The sequence below is a fragment of the Lepidochelys olivacea genome, assembly GCF_965140295.1.
Source record: "Lepidochelys olivacea isolate rLepOli2 genome assembly, chromosome: 3".
Classification (NCBI taxonomy): domain Eukaryota; kingdom Metazoa; phylum Chordata; order Testudines; family Cheloniidae; genus Lepidochelys; species Lepidochelys olivacea.
The window spans coordinates 51,020,387-51,040,602 of record NC_140413.1 but is presented as its reverse complement, the minus strand read 5'-3'; the positions used below and the strand labels follow the sequence as shown (position 1 = coordinate 51,040,602).

The following is a 20,216-nucleotide window of genomic DNA, read 5'->3' as shown; positions in this document are numbered from 1 at the left end:
CCCGCCCCCCCGAAACTCTTCCTCAGACGTTCTTGTCAACTGCTGGAAATGGCCCACCTTGATCATCACTACAAAAGGTTTTTTTTTTTTTTCCTCTCCTGCTGGTAATAGCTCACCTTACCTGATCACTCTCACTACAATATGCATTGTAACACCCATTGTTTCATATTCTCTGTGTATATAAAATCTCCCCACTGTATTTTCCACTGCATGCATCCGATGAAGTGAGCTGTAGCTCGTGAAAGCTTATGCTCAAATAAATTTGTTAGTCTCTAAGGTGTCACAAGTACTCCTTTTCTTTTTGCAGTTTTGTCTTGCCTCTCTCCTGCACTCTACAGAGAGAGTGATGAACGTTATGGAGAAGGAGAAAGGGCAACAATGCAAGGTAAGGATAGTTTAATCTTCTCAAGAGCAGCCCCGGAAGTGTTATTGCTCAGATTGGTATGGCAATCATTTTAATAGACAGTTCACATAAGTTTAAAATTTAAGGAAAAACAAATGTATGGTTAGCAAACATGTCTAGTTGATTCCTCAATCCTCTCATTATTTGGGTTCACTTGCTTTGGTTGGTTTTATGACTACCCCTGTATTTGGAAACGTATTTCAAGAAACACAAAATAGGAGAGGAGTGCCCTGAAACACTCCAAAAAAAGCTTACATCTTGGTAAACCATGGGATCCTTTGAGGCAAGCTTAAGTATACTTACTGTTAAATAAATAAATGCTAATCTAAGTCAACCTGCTAGTACAGTATTTAACATAATGATCATACTTCACTTTTCAGCTCAGTACAACTATGATCGCTTTATTTGATCCCAAATAAGTGACAAAGCAAATGAATAAATACATTAAATTTTCATTCTTCATGGTAAATATAAATATTTGAACAAACATACAGTACCTCAGTTAAATACTCAAAAGAGCCAGAGACTGGGTAGGCCTTGATAACAAACTTTGCTACAGAAGGCATATTGATAAAACCTTTCCAGATGAAGTTCAGTCGAGCCAGAAATAGAGTTTCACTTTCAACAGTACCAGGTGTCTCTGATCTAAAGAAAACAGGGGTTAAAAAAAAATAATGATTAGACTTATAAATATATGTGATCAGGAAAATTTGTGCAACACTTGAAATCCACCTCACTAAAAGTAACTATATTGAAGTAAGTTCTGGAGCATCATTAGAATCATAGGGTTAGAAGGGTCATTAAGTCTATTGCAGGGTATTGCATTTTTGGTTAGTTATTTTGTTGAGGGACTTGTGTAGTTGATCATAAGGGAAAGGGGCAGACAGCCAGATATCTGAGCTTCCAGCACAGTTTCTAAAAATTACATGAAGGGCTGGCAGGTAACATAGTACATTATTTTGCCAGTCTCTCTTCTAAGGCTACTCAATTTCTCCAGATTGAAAAGATATTTTGCAGAGAGAGCTACAAGTGTACCTTCACAGGTTTTTCAAACTTATTTTTTTAAACCTTGTCCATCTGCCACTCCCCACTGTTATCACCACACCCCTCTTCTGCATCACAACATCTGTCCTTCCCCCTCCCTTCTCTCCACTGACTCCATGTCCCCATCCTGGTATCCTCTCCCCTCTACAGTTTTCATCAGCTCTACTTGCTCTTCTCCTTCTCCATCCCAATCTCCACCCCAACACACACAAAGATCCCACATCCACACCCTCCTCTTTATTTCTGATGACATTTGCTCAACTTCCAGCCTCTCTTTATTTCCACCACCTCCGCATCCCACAACCAGCCCCACCCCTCTCATGTCACCATTCCTAACCTCACACACATCCCCTTTGTTCCCCACTCCCTTCTCTCACTTTCTCTGGGGCGCCCGCTCCATCTTTAAAAAGATCAGAGCCATCCACAATCAAAACCATCTATTAATATATTGCTCCCTTCCACTTCTAGCTCAAAGAAACCTTGATCCCTTCATCTGACTCGACCTTTGCAGCTGCCCTCTCTCACAGAAGCCTATCGTCTCACATTTTCCTCCCTGAATCTGACGGTGGTGGGGGCGTTTAGCTTTTCCTCTCCCAGGCCTGTCACTTCCAACGCCACCCCCTCCTGTCACTTCTCATGGCCTCATCTTTTGAAGAGCACTGACTCCTCTCCTCTCCTTCTCCATGTTGCTGTCAATTCCTATCAGCCCAAATCCTCCTGTTCAGCCTTCCACTCTGATTTCAACTCCTGGCTCTCACCTTCTCTCCACACAATTTCCTACACTGATCCCCAGTGACTTCAAATTCCACATTTATAACCCACCAACTCCTTAGCTGCAAGTTTCCTTGCTCTCCTCCTCTAACCACTCCACTTGCCCCAATGACCAACCCATCTCCTGATCTCTCTCACCACCTCTCTCATCCCTTCTATTCTCCTTAAACGGTCACTCTCCTCTGGCTCCTTTCCCTCATAAGGCTAACCTGCTTCAGTCTCTCCCATCTTAAAAAAAGCCCACCCTTGACCTCATTTGTCTCTCTAACTACTGTACCCTCTCCCTTCTATCTCTAAGATCACTGAATGTGCTAATTACAATCATGGTCTGAAGTTCTCCTCCTCCAATTTCATCCCAGATCCTCTATACTTTGATTTCCACTCTCACCAAAGTCTATTAATGACCTCTTCATATCCAAATTTCAGAACCAGTACTCCATCCTCATTCTCCTTGACCTGGTCAGCCACTTTTGATGCAGCTGACCATATTCTTTTTCTTGAAATCTTGTCCTTCCTTAGCTTCCATGACTCTGTCCTCTCATAGTTCTCCTACCTACACATCACTTTCATCACTTTTGCTGACCAACTCCACCCCCATTAAATTATATGCATGCCCAACATGTACAGTAACACAATTCACACCACTGCACTAGAACATAATCTTAATTCCAACCTCAGCAACATCAACATACATGTCTTTTAGGCATCCCTGCACTGGTGAACTGAACAATGCATTATTTTCCAATGAGAAAATGTAAGGATGGAGTTAAGGTTTGTAATCACTGCAACCTATGCAATGTTTTATTTATACGAAAGAGCATATCATGTTTTACAGATAGTCCATGCCTAACAAAAAATGTACAACCTCAACTATGCACAAATGCATGAATTATAAACAGCCACATAAAGTTAAAGTAAACTAATCAGACAATGCTAACTATGAAGAAATCTGTAAAGAATAGAATCTCAAATCCCACAAACTAATCTCAATCAAACAAAATCCTGAGGGCCTGATTTTCAAAGATGCTGAGCGTCCTCAAAACCCCTTAACATCAACTAGAGCTTCAGGGAATCAGCATTTCTGAAAATTAGGCCCTGAATGAATGCACTCAAAAATATCAACACACTTAGGCTTTATTTGATTAGGAGAGATTTATATGAATCCTAGGGTCAATGGGCACCCCCAGATCCTCTCGATTAGGGACTTTCAACAAGAGAGTCCCCAGCTGATCATTACTGTCAGGAGAGAGAGAGACAGACATGATGGGGGACCGGGGGGCAGGAGAGGGGAGGAACTGTCTCCAGGACAGCTAGAATTCCCGTATTTAGCTTTATACATCAAAAGTAGAAACCAAGTCATATTTAGCTTTATATATCAAAACCAATGCAATCTTTAACAAAGAGCTTTACCTTTACACTTTGCCATGTCATTTATAGGCACGTTTCGCATCCATTATCAGAAAATGTACAGTGGATCAATTTAATGAATAACGATAAAGAATATGGCAAACTGAAGTTTAGATTCTTTGACGGCTGGAGGGGGAGATTTAATTGAAAATTCTTAAAGAAACAAACACCACTTTTGGAAAATTGCATTTTTCCTATTATTTTGAAATATTTAAAAACCGCAATTGGTCTGTCAAAGTAATGCCACTTTACACTAGAAGAGGTACAAAAAGCCAGTTACTTAAAGAAGCAGTTAGACAGTTTGATCACTGTGACGGGGTATACTAGACCCTCTGAGGCCCCCTGCTAGAGGCCTCCTGGCCCTGCCACACGCCACCCCAGAGAAGGGCAGTGGACAGGGTCCTCCAAGCTGCCTAGAGTGGCTATGTGGGACACGGACAATCAGAAAGGGGCTGCAGGGAGCAGCCAATCAGGGTCCAGCAGGCTCATATAAGAAGAGCTGCAGGGCCAGAGTGAGTTCATTTCCCTGCTGGAGCTGGATGGGCATGAATAGTGTGTGGCTGCCTGAGGGAGCTACAGGACCTTGGACAGGACAGTTCTGGCAGAAGCCAGGGAGAACAAGAAAGAGCTCTGGACTGGTGGCTGAGACTCCATCAGGACAAAGCCCTGAAGTAACGGTGCAGAAGGTGCAGGGCTGCAGGGAAGTGGCCCGGGGAATTAGAGCAGTGGCACAGCTTAAAGGGACACAGCAGATGGCTGCTATCTACAGGGTGCCTGAGCTTGGACCTCCCCCACTCCCACTAGCCACTGGGGGAAGTGGCCTGGATTTTGAGGCACCCCAAAAGGGAAACTGGAAACTCTTTAGTGGCCCAGCTGAAGAGCTGGGGCCTGAACCGCCCAGATAGGGTGAGGACATTGCCTCCCAGGGGAAGCCCCGCAGTATGGCTCAATACCAGAGCTGAGATCATTGACTACAGGACTAATTAAAGACTTAAGCCCAAGGAGGGCCACAGGGAGAGAAAGTAAAGGCCCCCCCACACTTGACTAGGGGGTGCTTGTGAGAGGTGAGTGCACCCCACTAGTCACACAGCATTCTCTATTTATAATTCATCATATTTCATGTTTTTACTTATCATATTACTTACATTAATCTTAGCTTGACAGAACAATCATAAGGTTTTTTTTAATACGGATATCACAAGAAGTTTATTGTTACCTTGGGATAGATGAGAATGCTGGCTTTGACAATTCTTGTTTATCATCTTCTAATAATTCTGAGGCTAAAATATTTGACGTTGCAGAAAGTGCATCTGCTATGTTTTCTGCTTCATTGTCTGATTGTTTACGTGCAACTCCTACAGACACTTTCACATTTTTTGCAGAAAGGTCATCAGTAGGTGGTGCCATTCGACCTTGAGAAAGTGAATTAAAAAAATTATTTTCTACTAATGAAGAATTGGTCTTTATCTGAAAATATGGAATAGATTCCAAACACTATCGAAGCTGGATGAGCTAAAGGAAAGCTAGAGCAGCAATGAGACAGGCACTGTTCCTATGGGAGCGCCTTCATTGACCATGCCACCCTATCAACTTTCATACTGTCTGTAGGCCTTGCTGGACCATGACTAACCAAAGTCAGGAGGTGAACTAATGCAGGACTTGACAGAATACCAGCTAACCAAGTAAGCACATTCCTGACCTGCAAGGATGGTACAGGAACACTCAGACTCCTCATAAAATAAGGAGGAATGACAGGATAATAGATGAGGATGTTTTGTTCAAACTATAGTGTACAAATACAAGGATGGTCACTAGTAACATATGGAACGTAATAGATAATTTGTTTGCATGAATGTATAAAAGGAGAAGTCATAGGAGGAGGAGCAGCTTTGTACCAGTGTAGCAGACAACACTAGGTTGACTGTAATGTTACCTTGCCAAGGGCACACGTGTTAAGTGTCCCTGTGACCTGCTGGACAGGGTGCTAATATTGTGTTTTGCTGACAATAAACCTGGCCAAGCCTTCGTTACCAAGCCAAGCCTGTGAACTTTCTTTATGAGCAACACACCAAGGTCTGCTGAATCAGCAAACTATGCTGGTGTAGCTAACACCAGTGCTCCATGAACAGCATAGGAGCTGTTTTTTTTTTTTTTTTACTTTTAAGATCTATGCTTGGAAAGCATTACTTATGTGGTAAGTGTTAATTTTAATATGCTTTTACTATAATTACCTATGCAGATTTTACAGTTAAGATCAAAGAGATGATTTTTGTGTTGACTTGTTGTGTCTGGAAATGAAGATTCATCTACTTCTTTATCTTTTTCAATCTCTTCTGTCTTTTCTACCAGCTTTACCATAGTAGGTTCCTATGAAAGGTAAAGCAATCAATTTCCGTTAAGAGAAGACAACAACAACATTTATGCTCCATCAGAAATTCTTAATTGTAATATTATTTCAATTACCTCAGAGTCAACCACTTGGAAACTTTCAACACTTTCTTCTTCTCAAGTGAGATGTTTGCTTTGGTTACAGTTTATTATTTAAAAAAAACAAAACACCACACACGTGCACACATACCACAAGCATTTCAAAAGCTTTAAGAAAAGTGAGGATATCAAATTTCATGATTTCGCCACAGTAATAAATTAAGGTACAATTTAAAACCTGACTGTTGCCAGAGATCATAAGATAAAGAACACAACAAAAAGCCCTTAAAATTTAGGAGTTGAACCACTACTAAAACTCTCTGTGTATAAAGAACAAAATTTAATTTAGTTATTTATTTTTATTATACTTTTAAAATAAAATGATATATAAACCATTTGTATTATTTATGCACGATAATTAAATATTGCTTCCCCCCTCCCTTTTTTTTTTTTTTTTTTAAAAACAAAATCAGCCTTCCCTTAGAATTAAAATAAAGTCCCACTTATTTACCTGAATTTCCATAGCTACTTCTTGTTCTTTTATTGGAGCATCACTCTCAATTTCTATTTCTCCTTTATGAGTAATTTTTGTTATTGGTCGCCTTTCGACTTCCCTCTGCTCTTTCTCAATCATTTCAATTGTCTATAAAACAGTAATATTAAATATACTTACACTACATTAGAAGTGATATGGAAGTGAATGCTTGGAATCTGAAATACTGAAATAGGACAAAGAATTCCAGCTCACAGGTAATTTTAAGGAAGGCCCTTTTGTGAAAGGCAAGTAGTTTCATGAAATACATACCCACTACAGTGTGTCAAATCTTCACCTGCCGTGCCAATGACTGCTTATCATATATCCATGTATCAAAATAAATTACAAGCAAGTCCCTTTCCACACATTTCAGGACATGCTACTTTAAGTTTTCAATAGGTAAAGAAAATTTTGCTACCCCTTTCCACAGAGTATATGTGTGTGTTTATCTATATAAATAGATAGAGGACAAACTAAGAGATGTAGCATTTTTCTATTGTTTCATTCTTAATCACACAGTCCCAATCTGGTTAACGGATTTCATATATTATCTACAGAACAAATATCTATCTGCCAAACAATTCTGTTAAGGATCACTTGATGAATTTTGCAACAGGTTCCATCACAGAGTCAAAAAGGAGAGAACCATCAGCATGTTCTGAAACACATTCCATATGGTAGACAACTATTATTGCTCCACCAGGAACATATTTCAAGAATAGGATAACTTGCCTTGCCTCTCCTATTGAGTCAAAGAACTCAATAAGCTCTATTTTTAAAGAGAATGAATCATTATATTTGCTCTAAGATAATTCTTTTGCCCAGTGCATGAGACTTTTAATGCAATTATAATGGCAAGACTGAAAAGCTTTACACATGAGGGCTTTACAATTAAGGTATTTTCAGTTACATCTGCACAGTACCTAGCACAATGTGGCTTGGACTTCTAGAAGTAATAAAAATTTCCATTTTCTCACTATATCTACTTATTTCTTTACCAACCCTTATAGAGGCAGTACCACTCCTAATTACAAAAACACCTGTCAGCTTGTTAGCACAGGTAATTTGCTACTGTAACAAAAGCCCCTAGTTTCTCTGGTGTATGGCAGAACAAGTTAAGTCTAAATTTTCCAGCAAGGCCTCCGGTGTAGCAGATCAGAAATTCTGTGGCAGCCTCAGAAAATTATATCAGTACAGTATCCCTGGTTATTGGAGAGGCACAGGAAGTAGTTTTAGATAAGTACATTAATTCTTTGGGGCGGGGAACTTTTTTTGTTTGTACAGTGCCTTGCACAATTGGGTCTCGGCCCATGACTGGGACTCCAAGGCACTACTACAATACAAACAATAAAAACTGAAATATTTAATCTTGACATTTAAATCATCATTGAGTTTCAGAGTAAGCATCCCATTGTGCAGAACAAGGGCTGCTCACACTTCTCCAAGGTTTCATTGTGGCTGCAAACTCAGCCAAACAGCACTTAATTGGCTTACACCAATTCTGAGCTGGCACATTTTCTTCACAATCATGTAGACCAGAAACTTTTTTTAAAATGAAATCTTAGATTCTGGTGCACAATTCTACAGCAGGGGATGGGTTTTGCAGTCACAATCAAACACAGGAACCTGAGTATCATTCAGTTTACTGTGAAGAAGAGAGATTTTAAAAATTGAGATGTCAGGTGATCAGTTTGATTATATCTGAGACCACTACTAACCTAAGGGTATAAGTCAATTTACACTGTTTAACTTATGTACCTGCCAACCTTACTACGGGTTCACTCAGGTGGCATATATCAGTTACAAAAATCCTGTGCTCACAAAACTGCCTATTCAACACAACATTTGCTCTCTGTATTAAGATTAAATTCTCAGCATTCTCCACAGACTATTCATGATAAATCCACTGCCAGCTGTGAACCCTGTCGTGAAAGACTGACTATAGGCATCAGAGTTTCATGACCAACCAGCCAGAGAATCAGGAGGAGTTACCACAATTACAAGAAGATGCATTCCATATCACAAGTGCCTAGAATGCAAGCAACAGTACAAATTATCCAGCTAATGATTTAACTCATGAGGGCCAAGTTTATCTGGATTCACATACATGCAAAACTGTTTTACAACTTTACAACAAATACTATGGGGACCCACATCTTCAGCTGGTGTAAAATAATGTAGTGATACTGAACTCAGCAGTTTAAGTTACTCCAACTGCTTCAGATTTGTCAGGAGCTGTAGGTAAGGCTAAGATTTTGTCCAGGATATTTTTAGTAAAAGTCAGGGAAAGGTCACGACTTCCGTGAATTTTTCTTTTTTGCCCATGACCTGTCCCTGACTTTTACTAAAAATATTCTGGACAAACTAGGGATCTGTGGATCCCTACACCGTCTGAAGGGGGGCAGCTGTGCAGGGGCTAGGAGCCCCCTGCAGCAGCTGAGGGCTGCAAGGTAAACCTGCCACCTGCAGCTCCAGGGGTCCCCTGCTGCCTGTGGGGGCTGCAAATTGCAGGGTACCCCCATCACCTGCAACTCCGGGGACCTGCTGCAGCAGGGAGCTTGGGGGTGCCACCGCTGCCACCCGGGAATTTCCTTACTGCCCAGGAGCCCCACAACCTCTATGACTAAATTGTAGTCTTAGCTGTACGATATAAAGGCTTACATTAAATTAAAAAGAAAAAAATACATAGTTCTGTATGTCATAAGAACTCAAGAATGGCCATATTGGGTCCATCTAGCCCAGTATCCTGTCTTCCAACTGTAGGCAATGGCAGATGCTTCAGAGAGAATGAACAGAACAGGTAATCATCAAGTGATCTGTCTCCTGCTGCCCATTCCCAGCTTCTGGCAAACAGAGGCTAGGGACACCGTCCCTGGCGATCCTGGCTAATAGCCATTGATGGACCTATCCTCCATGAACTTCACTAGTTTTTTTTTTTTTTTTTTTTTTTAAAACGCTGTTATAGTCTTGGCCTTCACAATATCCTCTGGCAAAGAGTTCCACAAGTTGACAGTGCGTCGTATGAAGAAATACTTTTTTTTGTTTTAAACCTGCTGCCTATTAATTTCATTTTGGGACCCCTATTTCTTGTGTTATGAGAAGGAGTAAATAACAACACTTCCTTATTTACTTTCTCCACACCAGTCATGATTTTGTATGCCTCTATCATATCCACCCCCTTAGTCATCTCTTTTCCAAGCTGAAAAATCCCAGTCTTATTAATCTCTCCTCATATGGAAGCTGTTCCATAACCCTAAATCATTTTTGTTGCCCTTTTCTGAACCTTTCTAATTCCAATATATCTTTTTTAGATGGAGCAAACACATCTGCATACTGTATTCAAGATGTGAGCACACCAGGGATTTATATAGACACAATATGATATTTTCTGTCTTCTTTATGTATCCCTTTCTTAATAATTCCCAACATTGTTAGGTTTTGTTTTGTTTTTTGACAGCCACTGCACATTGAGTGAAAATTATTTCACTTAGATCATATTTTCAGAGAACTATCCACAATGACTCCAAGATCTCTTTGAGTGGTAACAGTTTATTTAGACCCAGTTGTTTTATAGTTCAAGTTTGTTAGAACTCATAGGAAGGCCTTGGGAAAAAAATGGCTTATTTGGAAAAACTGGACCAGAAAGATAACTGATAAGATAGAAGGAAGTAGAGGCCCCAATTATTAAAGATAGTTAATAAGATTGTGCATGTTGAACTAATCCTGACTGCAAATTGGCCAAAATCTGATTTTTACCTAAGTCAGCAACAGAATATGACATCATTTGTTTGTTAAAGGATAAAAAAGGATGAACTCTTAGAAGTTTCATTGCTAATACCTGCCTGATTAAGTTGGAGCTGTCCAACATAGGTCTAAGCACTCCTGGGTTTAGTCTTGGTTAGTAACTTGATCAAACGTTTACATTTTGTTACTGTTTGGATGCAGTAAATTGTTTATTATTCAGACAATTAGTAACTTTTAAAGCAACTGTATAAATATCATTTGGTCTTGGATTTAATAAAGGAATTTATGGTTACATTTGGGTAGTGGTAAAACCTTGCATAAAGAGTAATTCCAACAATGGCAGACAATTTTGTTTATCCAATTAGATTTTCAAGGTAGTATCCACACAAACAGAGCCTCAAACTCAATTAGGAAATTAAAAAAAATAATGTGTATTGCAGTGTTCCCTCTAATTTTTCCCACACATGTGGGGAATTAATTCTGTTATGTGCACCAATATGGAGGTCTGGGGGGATTGGACTGGGGGAGGGGCACCTCTTCCCCATCCACAGCAGGTCCATGGGTGGCTGGGCTGGGGCCAGGGGAGGGGCACCTCTTCCCAGGCCGTGACAGGTCCATCCGCAATCCAGGCCGCCAGTGACAGTCTGCTGCTTTGTGCTCCCTGGGTGAGCCCTCACCAGCGGCCCAGAGGAGAGACAGCAACTGTGGGCTCCATTCCTCACCTTCCCCCCCTTCCAAGCAGCTGGCTGAGAGGAGCAGGGGAGGGGGCGGAAAGGAGCGGGGTGGGGAGGGCCTGGAGAGGAGCAGCGCTGCGGCCACTGGGTTGCAGCACAAGTGAAGCTGAGCCATGAGGCTGGGCGGGCGGCCCAAGGGGCATCGCTCCCCACCGCAGCCCTGAGCACCTACGTGGCGTTTAATAGGCAGCTTAGAGGAAATTTAGGTTTCTTCCCGATAAAATATGACCATCTGTAATCTCATTTTCAACCTACGGCCAGAGTAATATAGCTGCAAGAGGCTTAAATGTGGATGTCTATTTTCAGATTACCAATGCTTTTCACACTAAACTATCAAACTCCCTATAATTTGAAGAAATTATTTCACTTTAGATCATTCTCTCAAAACTGAGAAGTCAGATTTTTAGCCTCTACTTACATTTTTGTCGGTGCAGGGTACTGCTCTGATATCAGTTGTGTGTCAGACATCAATAAGAGACACCCAAGCTGCTAGGTTAGGATTGTCAGATATGAAAAGTGTCTCCCCTCTTGAGGAAATCTGTATAACTGTGAGGGTGACTCCAGAATCTTGCTACTGTATGAGGGTGAGGAGCAATGTTCCCTCTAATTTTTGACAGGCCGTGTGCGCAAAAAATTTCTTCTGTGCAAATCTTTGTGCGAGCAGTGTTTTGCCATGTGTGCGGGGTTTAGGATCTGTGCACGCATGCACATGCTTAGAGGGAACAGTGGTGCAGAGGAAGAAATCAATCTTAAGACAGAACAGAAGGAGAGGAGTAGAAGCATCTGTACCAGGAAGGGGAAAATATACGACTCCTGGTTTGGATGCAGAAGCTACCCCCTTACTTCACTGACACTACAGTTCAGTGAACCCTGCTTACCAACTCATCTTCCCTTTCAAAGCAGCAACTGTCTGCAACTCTCACTTGGAGAGACTGTGGGCTTCTTGGACTGCCAATCAGTATCAAATAGTTGGTTCACCTACTTTAAACCCTTCTCACCACAAAATGACTCAAATGATCCCATACTCCAGCTCTTCACTCTTCTTTTCAAATACACCTTTGAATGTAATAGTTACTACATTCACTTCTCTGGGCTTAGTGGATGGAAGTACAGTCTCCGCCCTTCCTTCCTCTCCTCAGCCAAGTCAAGTCCTATCCAATCGGATTTTTTTCAATAAGTATTTTGAATTTCTGAAAGTGTACAGGTAACTTGAAAACCAAATAAAGTTGAAAGATCTCATTCTACACATCTCACTCTACAACTGTAGTTGACAAATCTTACGTGTCTGTTTTCTCTTTGTCTCCAAGCAGCTAGCTCTTTAGAAGCCAGCTCTTCTGGGCTCATTCTTATGAGATGATCAGGGGTAACCTCTCCTTTCAGTACTCTCTTAAATAATATCTGGAAGAAGGATAAACATTAACTAGTGCTGTTAAAAAAAAAAGTTGATTTCTAACAACAAATCAATAAGCAGCAAATTAAAACAACTAGAGTCGCAGAATAACCTTTGGGAATATATTCTATACTTAATGCCAGCACCATACATTCTTATCTATAACCCATTATTCCTGGGAATACATATTACTTTACAGCTATTTCAGACCTTAAGAGGTATTACTGTGAAAAACATTAATGGGTTTTGTAGAGGGAAACAATTCTGTAGGCCATTAATTGTTTTCCCCACAACAAAGCCAGAAATTGGTTAAACTTTTTTTCTTTAAACATTTCACATTTACAATTACGGAAACACATAAGATGATGTTCAAAAGGAAAATTAGCTTAGACCTAATGCATCAGTAATTTCATAAAATATATTTTTTCAGATCTTTAAAAAGAATGTAGCAAATTCCATACAGTACTCAGCAGAAAAAGGGTTGGAGGAAGAACTATAGAGGCTAGTCTGTACACAGTTTTTATTCCAATTTAAATCATTTCAATTAAATGGGTGTGATCCACTTGGGTAGACGTGTAAAACAGACAAGAAAAACTAGTTCTTTGTACTCCAGAAGGAGGATCTGTAGAACTTTGTGTATTACCCAGCGAACAGTGAGCTCAAGTTTGCATCTTTCAACTAACCTGCATTGAACTTATATAGTAATCTATGTACCAAGACAAGGATACGTAGTTATGGAGGACATACGAGAATGGTGAAACAGAAAATGGTCAAGAACAGAGCAACGGATAGAGTTCCATGAACGAGCACAATTTTCTTGTTAAAAATCCTGACCTTGAGGACAAAAAGAATGATGACCAGTAGTGGGTGGGAGGGAAAGGAGATGATGCAGCCTAATGGAATGTCTTCACACTAAAATGTTATTATAGTAGAGGTGTGGAGACAGATTAGGGGATTGATAATTCTGAAATGAATGGAATAAAGGTGAAATGGAAGGATAGGCTGCTGGACAGAACTGAAAGTGGACATGTGTGAAATGGGGTTATGTGGAAAGCAGTGGCTGAAAGACAGACAGTGAAAGGAGAGAAACAGGCTACAAGGGTTGGACAATGGAAGGAATATGGCAGGATGGGCAAGGAGTCATGAAGAAATGTGGACACTGGAGACTCAAAGGTCTTAACTGAATAGGAAAAGGAGGAAAGAATATGGAGAAAAATGGAAGGAGATGACTTCTATAGAATAAGAGATAGGAAAAGAAGGTGGAGACCAGGATACGAAACACTTAATCAGCTAAAGGATTTCTTTCTGTGAAAGAACTATAGATGAAGAACACATACATTATTTTTGGGATCCTTTAGATTGAACATCAAACTTCTGTATTTGTTCTTATATTTAGAATCTGTGTCCCGAAAAAAAGAAAACAGTTCTTTTTCAATCCTTGTGGCAACTTTTGCTGCTCTTTCCTCAGGAATCTTCAAACTGGAATCTGTAAGTCTGAAAAAAGAGTATAGAATTTTTTAAAATAAATAACTATATACGAAAACAGACAATTCATTTGGTAACGTACCTATACCTTTTCATCAAAATTTCTTTAAGAGACTGCCTGACACTTTGTCTTATCTGATCAGCAGAAGGTTTGGAAGCTGGCACAGCTGGTGGAGGTATATTACCAGTTGCTCCCACTTTCTCAGTTTTCTTTTTCTTGAATTCTTGTTTCTCGTGAACACCTAAATCAAAATATGCTAAAAATTAAAATCTTAAAGACAATTTTACAGTCGCTTACATCTGTTTGTTTGTTTTTGTTTTTTTACATTAAAAAAAACAACAAACAAGGGCCTGAACAGTAAACAAAAAAAACCTACATAAAGGTGACCTAAAAAGAGTAGACAATATATTTGTGATCCATATTTTAAATTGTATGGATAAAGCTTAAAAGGTTTCTTTACAAAAAATAAATATTGAGGGATAAGGGGTGTTTCTACTTATTTTTAAAACACAGGAAATTCAGATCTTATCTATCCGAGAACATTAGGGATAACCAGCAAATTAATGGAAAGATCTTTACGTTTATTCAGACTGTCTTAAAACTCTGGGGGCAGCCGTTGGCTTCTATTTAACACCAACACCCAACAAATGTTTGGAGAAAGAATGTCTTTGTAAAGAGTTTTAAACCATCTCACCCCTTCAAAGACTTAATGACATTACTAAACAAGAGCAGAAAATACAGTTAGTTCCCTGTTGTGTTTTGGGTATTTGTTAAATCAACTACTGCAGGTCTGTTCTAATAATGCAGTTTCTGTATTGTACTGTTGAAATGCCTATCAGTATTTTTGAAAGATGATCAAAAAAGAACTGATGTTATTAAGTATATTAATTTACAGCAATGAATCTACATCAGACATGCTTTTGCCTTATGTTCAAAGGAGAATAGTGTGCAATAACGAGAAACTATTTTAAAGTATCAACTTTACTACCTAGAAAAACAAATTGTATTATTTTTATATAGAATACACACATGTTCATTCCTTTCATATATAAAGTGTACTGAAGAAAAATGTCCTTAAAATGTAATTATTTTAAGAAACCATGTACATTATCAGAATCACAAGAAAATTTTCTAAAGACTTCTAGAACAACAGCTCTCAGTTACTGTCACTTTTGATTAAACAAAAATATTCCCAGGATTCTGTAGTCCGTTGTTTTATGGATTTTTTCTTCCACATGTAGCCAACCGAAAAGAAAATAGGCCAGCTTTTATTAGTTTGACTTTATTCAGATGTTCAGCTCTATGAATCTGTCTAAAAATGCACATTTAATTGTTCAGTGAAGTAAACTGAAAATTAACATAGTGGAAAGCACTTATCTGTGCATAAATTTAATTTTAATCTAAACTAAACTTTCCCATTGAAATTGACATTTCTAAACCCATTAGCCCTAAATTTCTTCCCGCTGTTAAACCTGTATGACAGAAGCACGGAAGATTATAAACACTTTCTTATACTAAGCGTCTTTAAACCTACCTTCACAAATTACATCATTTTTCAATTAAATTGCACCTCCAGCATGGTGGAAAAATTTTCAGTTGTGATCCTTTTAATTATACAACTCGTAGGTTATTTATGTTTCTAAGCATACGAAATTTCAAAAAGCAGCAATAAATTAAATTGGCAGTCTTTTCCATGTAAGAATTTATGAGAAAAAGAATAAAAACTATTTGCTTTCAGTTTCATTTTTCAGATAAGTGATCAACAATTCAAAACTGAAGAACTAGTTGCATGTGTTTTTGTAACAGTTACAGTACTTTTTTTTAGCAGCACTTTCTAGGATTTCAAAACATTTTACATATATTAATGAGTCATATTCATAAGATATTTAGTATGTCCTTTTTAGGTAATTATGGAGACAACCCCAGATCTAACCATTAAGAGTACTCCGTGGTTGTGTCCTCAGCTCCCCCGACTTGAATGCTGGAATTCTGGAACCTACCAGAAGTCTCATTCTTATCCCTGCAATTCATGGTACCAAGGATGTCGAAGAATCCTGCAAGCTGACGTTTTTAGCAAACCAAGAATTATAAGGATTTCTCAGGGATTAGGAAGGAAGAATTTTTAAACTTTACTGGTGCTATTCAGCACATAAGTTGTAATTTAAATATGGGAAGTTTGGATAAGAACACTCCTCCTCCTCCCCACTTTTTCCAATGAAATTTGGAGCAAGGGAGCCAGGTGATATTTTCAATGCAGAAAAATAAAGAAATTCAAAGTAAATATTATATCCTACAACAACCATAACATGTAAAGTCATACACATAGTATTTCATATTTTTCTAGAGCAGAGATTCTTAATATTTTTCAGTGTAGAACAAACTTTGTAGATTGTGAGCATTTCTCTCCCATTCTTGATAGCACAGACCACCTCTCCTTCCATTCACAATCATATAATACTCGCGCAGCAATTATAGAAGCTGCTTAAATGGAAGAGTAACATTAGGAAAGTTTTTCATTTTCAACTGGTAAAGAACATTAAAAGAAGCAAAAAACGAAAGATTCAGCACCATGTGAGCAGCCTGCTTTCTGCAGACCACAAGCAAGTATTCCATGCCCCCAAATTTAAGAAGCGCTGCTATACGTAGAACTTTCATGTCTTGCTGTATTCACACATGAACTATAGTTGCTTTTGAGTCTTATTACCTGATTTTGCAGTCTTTTCACTTGAGCAAGAAACACTAAGAGAATCTTTATTTATTTTTTCACTTTTCTCTTCAGAGCATCGACGAGGAAGTGTAACTGTTTGTCCCATTTTCCGAATAGGAACTTGGCCTTTTTTAATATCAGAATCTCTGCATTCTGACAAATTCCTCACATCACCTGATTCCTGAAACAAATACTTTAACATATTAGTCTGGTAACAAATGTGAAAATGAACTAAACTGCTACAAATCTTTCCCAAAGTAGTTTTTAAAAATAAAAATGTTGTATAATAAAAGTCTCAAACTGAGATGATATAAAGACATGCTCCTTAAAAAGCTATTGAAAAAGATGTCACAATTTACCACGAAGCAGCATTTAACCGTTACTTCAAAAATTGGGTTCTTTGGTCTTGTGCTGTATTACCAAAGCTGCATTCCAGAGAACATGCAGTAAGTTCCTTGTTGAAAGCAGCTGTATTTTATCAGTTAACTGTTTAAAATTTTTAAAGTATATCATATGTGCAGATAGATTACACCTGTCACCAAAGTAACTCATATGCAATAAACCTGGCAAATGTGCACAGCAAACAAGATCTAGTTAGAAAGGAAATAAATATTACTCAAAAGGAAAAACAAAAGTAATCTCTAAATCTCAATTTAAAGACTCCCACTGACTTCAATTCAGTTAGTATGAGTACAGGGGGATGTTAAAATTCCTAATTCCCATTGAAGATCCTGGAGAAGGCCTCAAAGAGGTTTATTATTAATTAGTATTATTTTGTTGAATAAAGTTTGTTGTTTTTTAAATCCACCAAGTGAACTGTAGACAAAATGAAGATGGGTATATAAAGAACATACAAAACTTTCTCAATAGCTACATTATGAAAAGAAAAGGTGAATAAAAAAATCAAATATACTTGGAAAAAGCATTTTAAAAACATTTTAATTCAGACTAGTTAAAAATTTGAATTTGAATTTGTAATCTTCTGTTTAAAGAACTAAGGTTACTAATCTTTAAAACTGACCAAACCAAATCAGTTGCTATTTGTAGTGTTGTAGCCATTTTGGTCCCAGAATATGAGAGACAAGGTGGGTGAGGAAATATAAAAGATATCACCTCACTCACCTTGTCTAACCAAATCAGTGTAATTTGTGGAATATATAATGTATATTTTCAGAATGGGCATCACAGAAGGATTCATGAGACATGCATTAAAAGCTGAGGCAGTTTTATTTCCATTTAGTTAATCTTACATGCTGGTTTTGGTGATCTTCAGATGAATTCTAAATACAGATTACAATGAATATAAGTTAGAGTTGGGGGTTTTTAACTAAATGTTAACTATCGCATTCATAATTTTAATCATATCCTAAAAATAAAGAATACGAATAACTGTAATTAAACTAAGCCATTTCATTGCTTTAAAAATTAGGCTTTGATTGGTCAAAATGAGATCCAGAAAATAAATAATTAAGAACGGGGTGGCGGGCAGGGGCAGAACAGACAATTAGTCATTTAAATCTTTTTTCCCCCTTCTGCTATTAATGATTTAAACCACAATACTGAAAAAACCCTAAATTGCTCAAGCAATCAAAACTGAAGTGTTGCTTTCATTTGGTCTCACAGTCACACTGACATTTAAAAGATTTGTGCATTGTATAACATAGCAAACTGGGCTACATACTTGCTGAACCACTAACCCAATTCTCCAAAGTAATACAACATGACATACAAACCCATCACTGATCCTCCTAAGCAGTATGGGACTAGCTCTGAGGTGATCAGTTAAACAATGTCACCTGGCGTTAGACAAATTCCTAATAAGGAATCTGACCTAGTTTAACAAACAGGACTTGCAAGGAGACGGTAATAGTATCTTTGGGTAAAAAAAATACATCCGTTTTAATTGAGTATTATATCAAAGGGCAGTGAAATCCATGAGCTCTAGATATCTATATAAGAATGACTGCATTGAGAGAGGTGACTAAACCTAATTAGCTCCAGAAAAAAGTTAACTGGGAAGTTGGTTTACGAGACATTTCCATGAACACCAGATGCATATAAAGTATAAGGAAAGATCATGAAGTATTCTGATCAAGTGTTTAAAGCCTTGGTGCACAGGCTTTGAATGTACTTAGATGGAGTTGGCAATTGAACGGAAGGGAAATTTAAATAAGATCTTTATTATTATGAACTGAAAATTTTTTTAGAAATACCACCCTCCACCACCAAACCTTGGACATGTATTCCCTGGGAGAGCTCTGAACCTCTGTGGGAGGGAGTACAGCTCCAGGAATTTTCCCTCCTGCAGAACTATACTGCCTCTTCATCTCTGTTAATGAGCCAGCTTGCTTTAGGGAAGCAAGCTGGCTCTTCCTCATCTCCAGAAGCTGCCATGCAAGATAACCATTATCCTGTAATAACCATTAAGACGGGGGAGGGTTTGCAAAATCATATTTTTACATGTGTGCACACATACCAAAAAAACCCCAAGGTAACAGCAGATTTGCAATAGTACTCTTTTCAAAATAGCCACACCAATTTAAAGGAACTAATTGGAACAGTACACCTATGGCAAAACATTACAAGTTTTAGCCTAGACTGAAGTTTTATGAAGAGTTATAAACCTGGGGGGAATTATTTTAATTGAAAGAAATAGATACTGTAATATTTCAAATAGTCAAGAATATTTTTTAAGGAACTTTAACCATCTTAAATAAGACTTACCCGTCTAAAAATTTTGACTTTGTGCTTCATTGTATCATCTGTCTGTTTAGCTTTCTCATTTGTTACACTGGGATTACCAGTGGGAGTTTGCTTTGACATTCCAGGTTTTTCGCATTCCATTGTTCTATCTTCTCTATATGCTTCAAGTTGGGTGTCCAGTATATTTTGATCACAAGATTCTGTTTTTTTGTCTTCTTCAGCACAACATTTCACACACACGTATTCTTTATCTTCTTCTCCCATTCGTTGTGCTTGAGAAAGACTCAGCCCAACACAGTCACCATGAAACCAATCATCACACCTACCACAGCCTACCATAAACCTGAAAATAAAACAAAATAGCATCAATCAATGCACAGAGGGAGGTAGAACTTCACATCAACTATAGCCGACTTGTTAAATAATTTATCAAAATAGAGCAATTTGTTCTCACCTGATAAATTATTTTCTTTTTAAGCTTTACATCCATTATTCCAGCCTTACGACATGGTTATATATGCCCATGTGAAACTGAGAAAGCGTGGCATAATAGTCCAGGAGATCACAACCTCAACATGAATTCCCACCCGTAACCCCACACAGACAAAGAAGTCCTCCTTAGGAATACAGTTTAGAGAAAAAAAGTCATAGAAAAATAAAAGGTGGCTCTCAAGACTGATGAACATAAGACTTAAAAAGATAATATGCTCCGACAAGAAGAAGTTTACTCTCTGCACTGGCATCAAGGAATCCAACTTGGCAATAGGCAACATCCCAAATATGGAACTAGCATAAGCTGCCAAAGCATAAAGAAAATGTTCAAAAATTTTGACAATGAACAAAACTCAACTAAATCCACTACTTA

The 20,216-nt window shown here is 38.3% G+C and overlaps 1 protein-coding gene across 6 annotated transcripts in view; it reads right to left on the bottom strand.

Moving 5' to 3' along the window:
• PHF3 (PHD finger protein 3) overlaps positions 1-20,216 on the bottom strand; it is a 77,934-nt gene that overhangs the window by 13,361 nt on the left and 44,357 nt on the right. For 5 of the 6 annotated variants that reach the window (XM_084623619.1, XM_084623621.1, XM_084623624.1 and 2 more), the window contains 9 exons: positions 19,373-19,694; positions 16,646-16,829; positions 14,023-14,182; positions 13,793-13,949; positions 12,347-12,463; positions 6,564-6,695; positions 5,857-5,992; positions 4,842-5,037; positions 901-1,048 (listed from right to left, as the gene is read on the bottom strand). In XM_084623619.1, coding sequence (XP_084479745.1) covers positions 901-1,048; positions 4,842-5,037; positions 5,857-5,992; positions 6,564-6,695; positions 12,347-12,463; positions 13,793-13,949; positions 14,023-14,182; positions 16,646-16,829; positions 19,373-19,694 — 1,552 coding nt within the window. The remainder of the gene's footprint in view (positions 1-900; positions 1,049-4,841; positions 5,038-5,856; positions 5,993-6,563; positions 6,696-12,346; positions 12,464-13,792; positions 13,950-14,022; positions 14,183-16,645; positions 16,830-19,372; positions 19,695-20,216) is intronic. The other variant, XM_084623620.1, reaches the window with a different exon arrangement.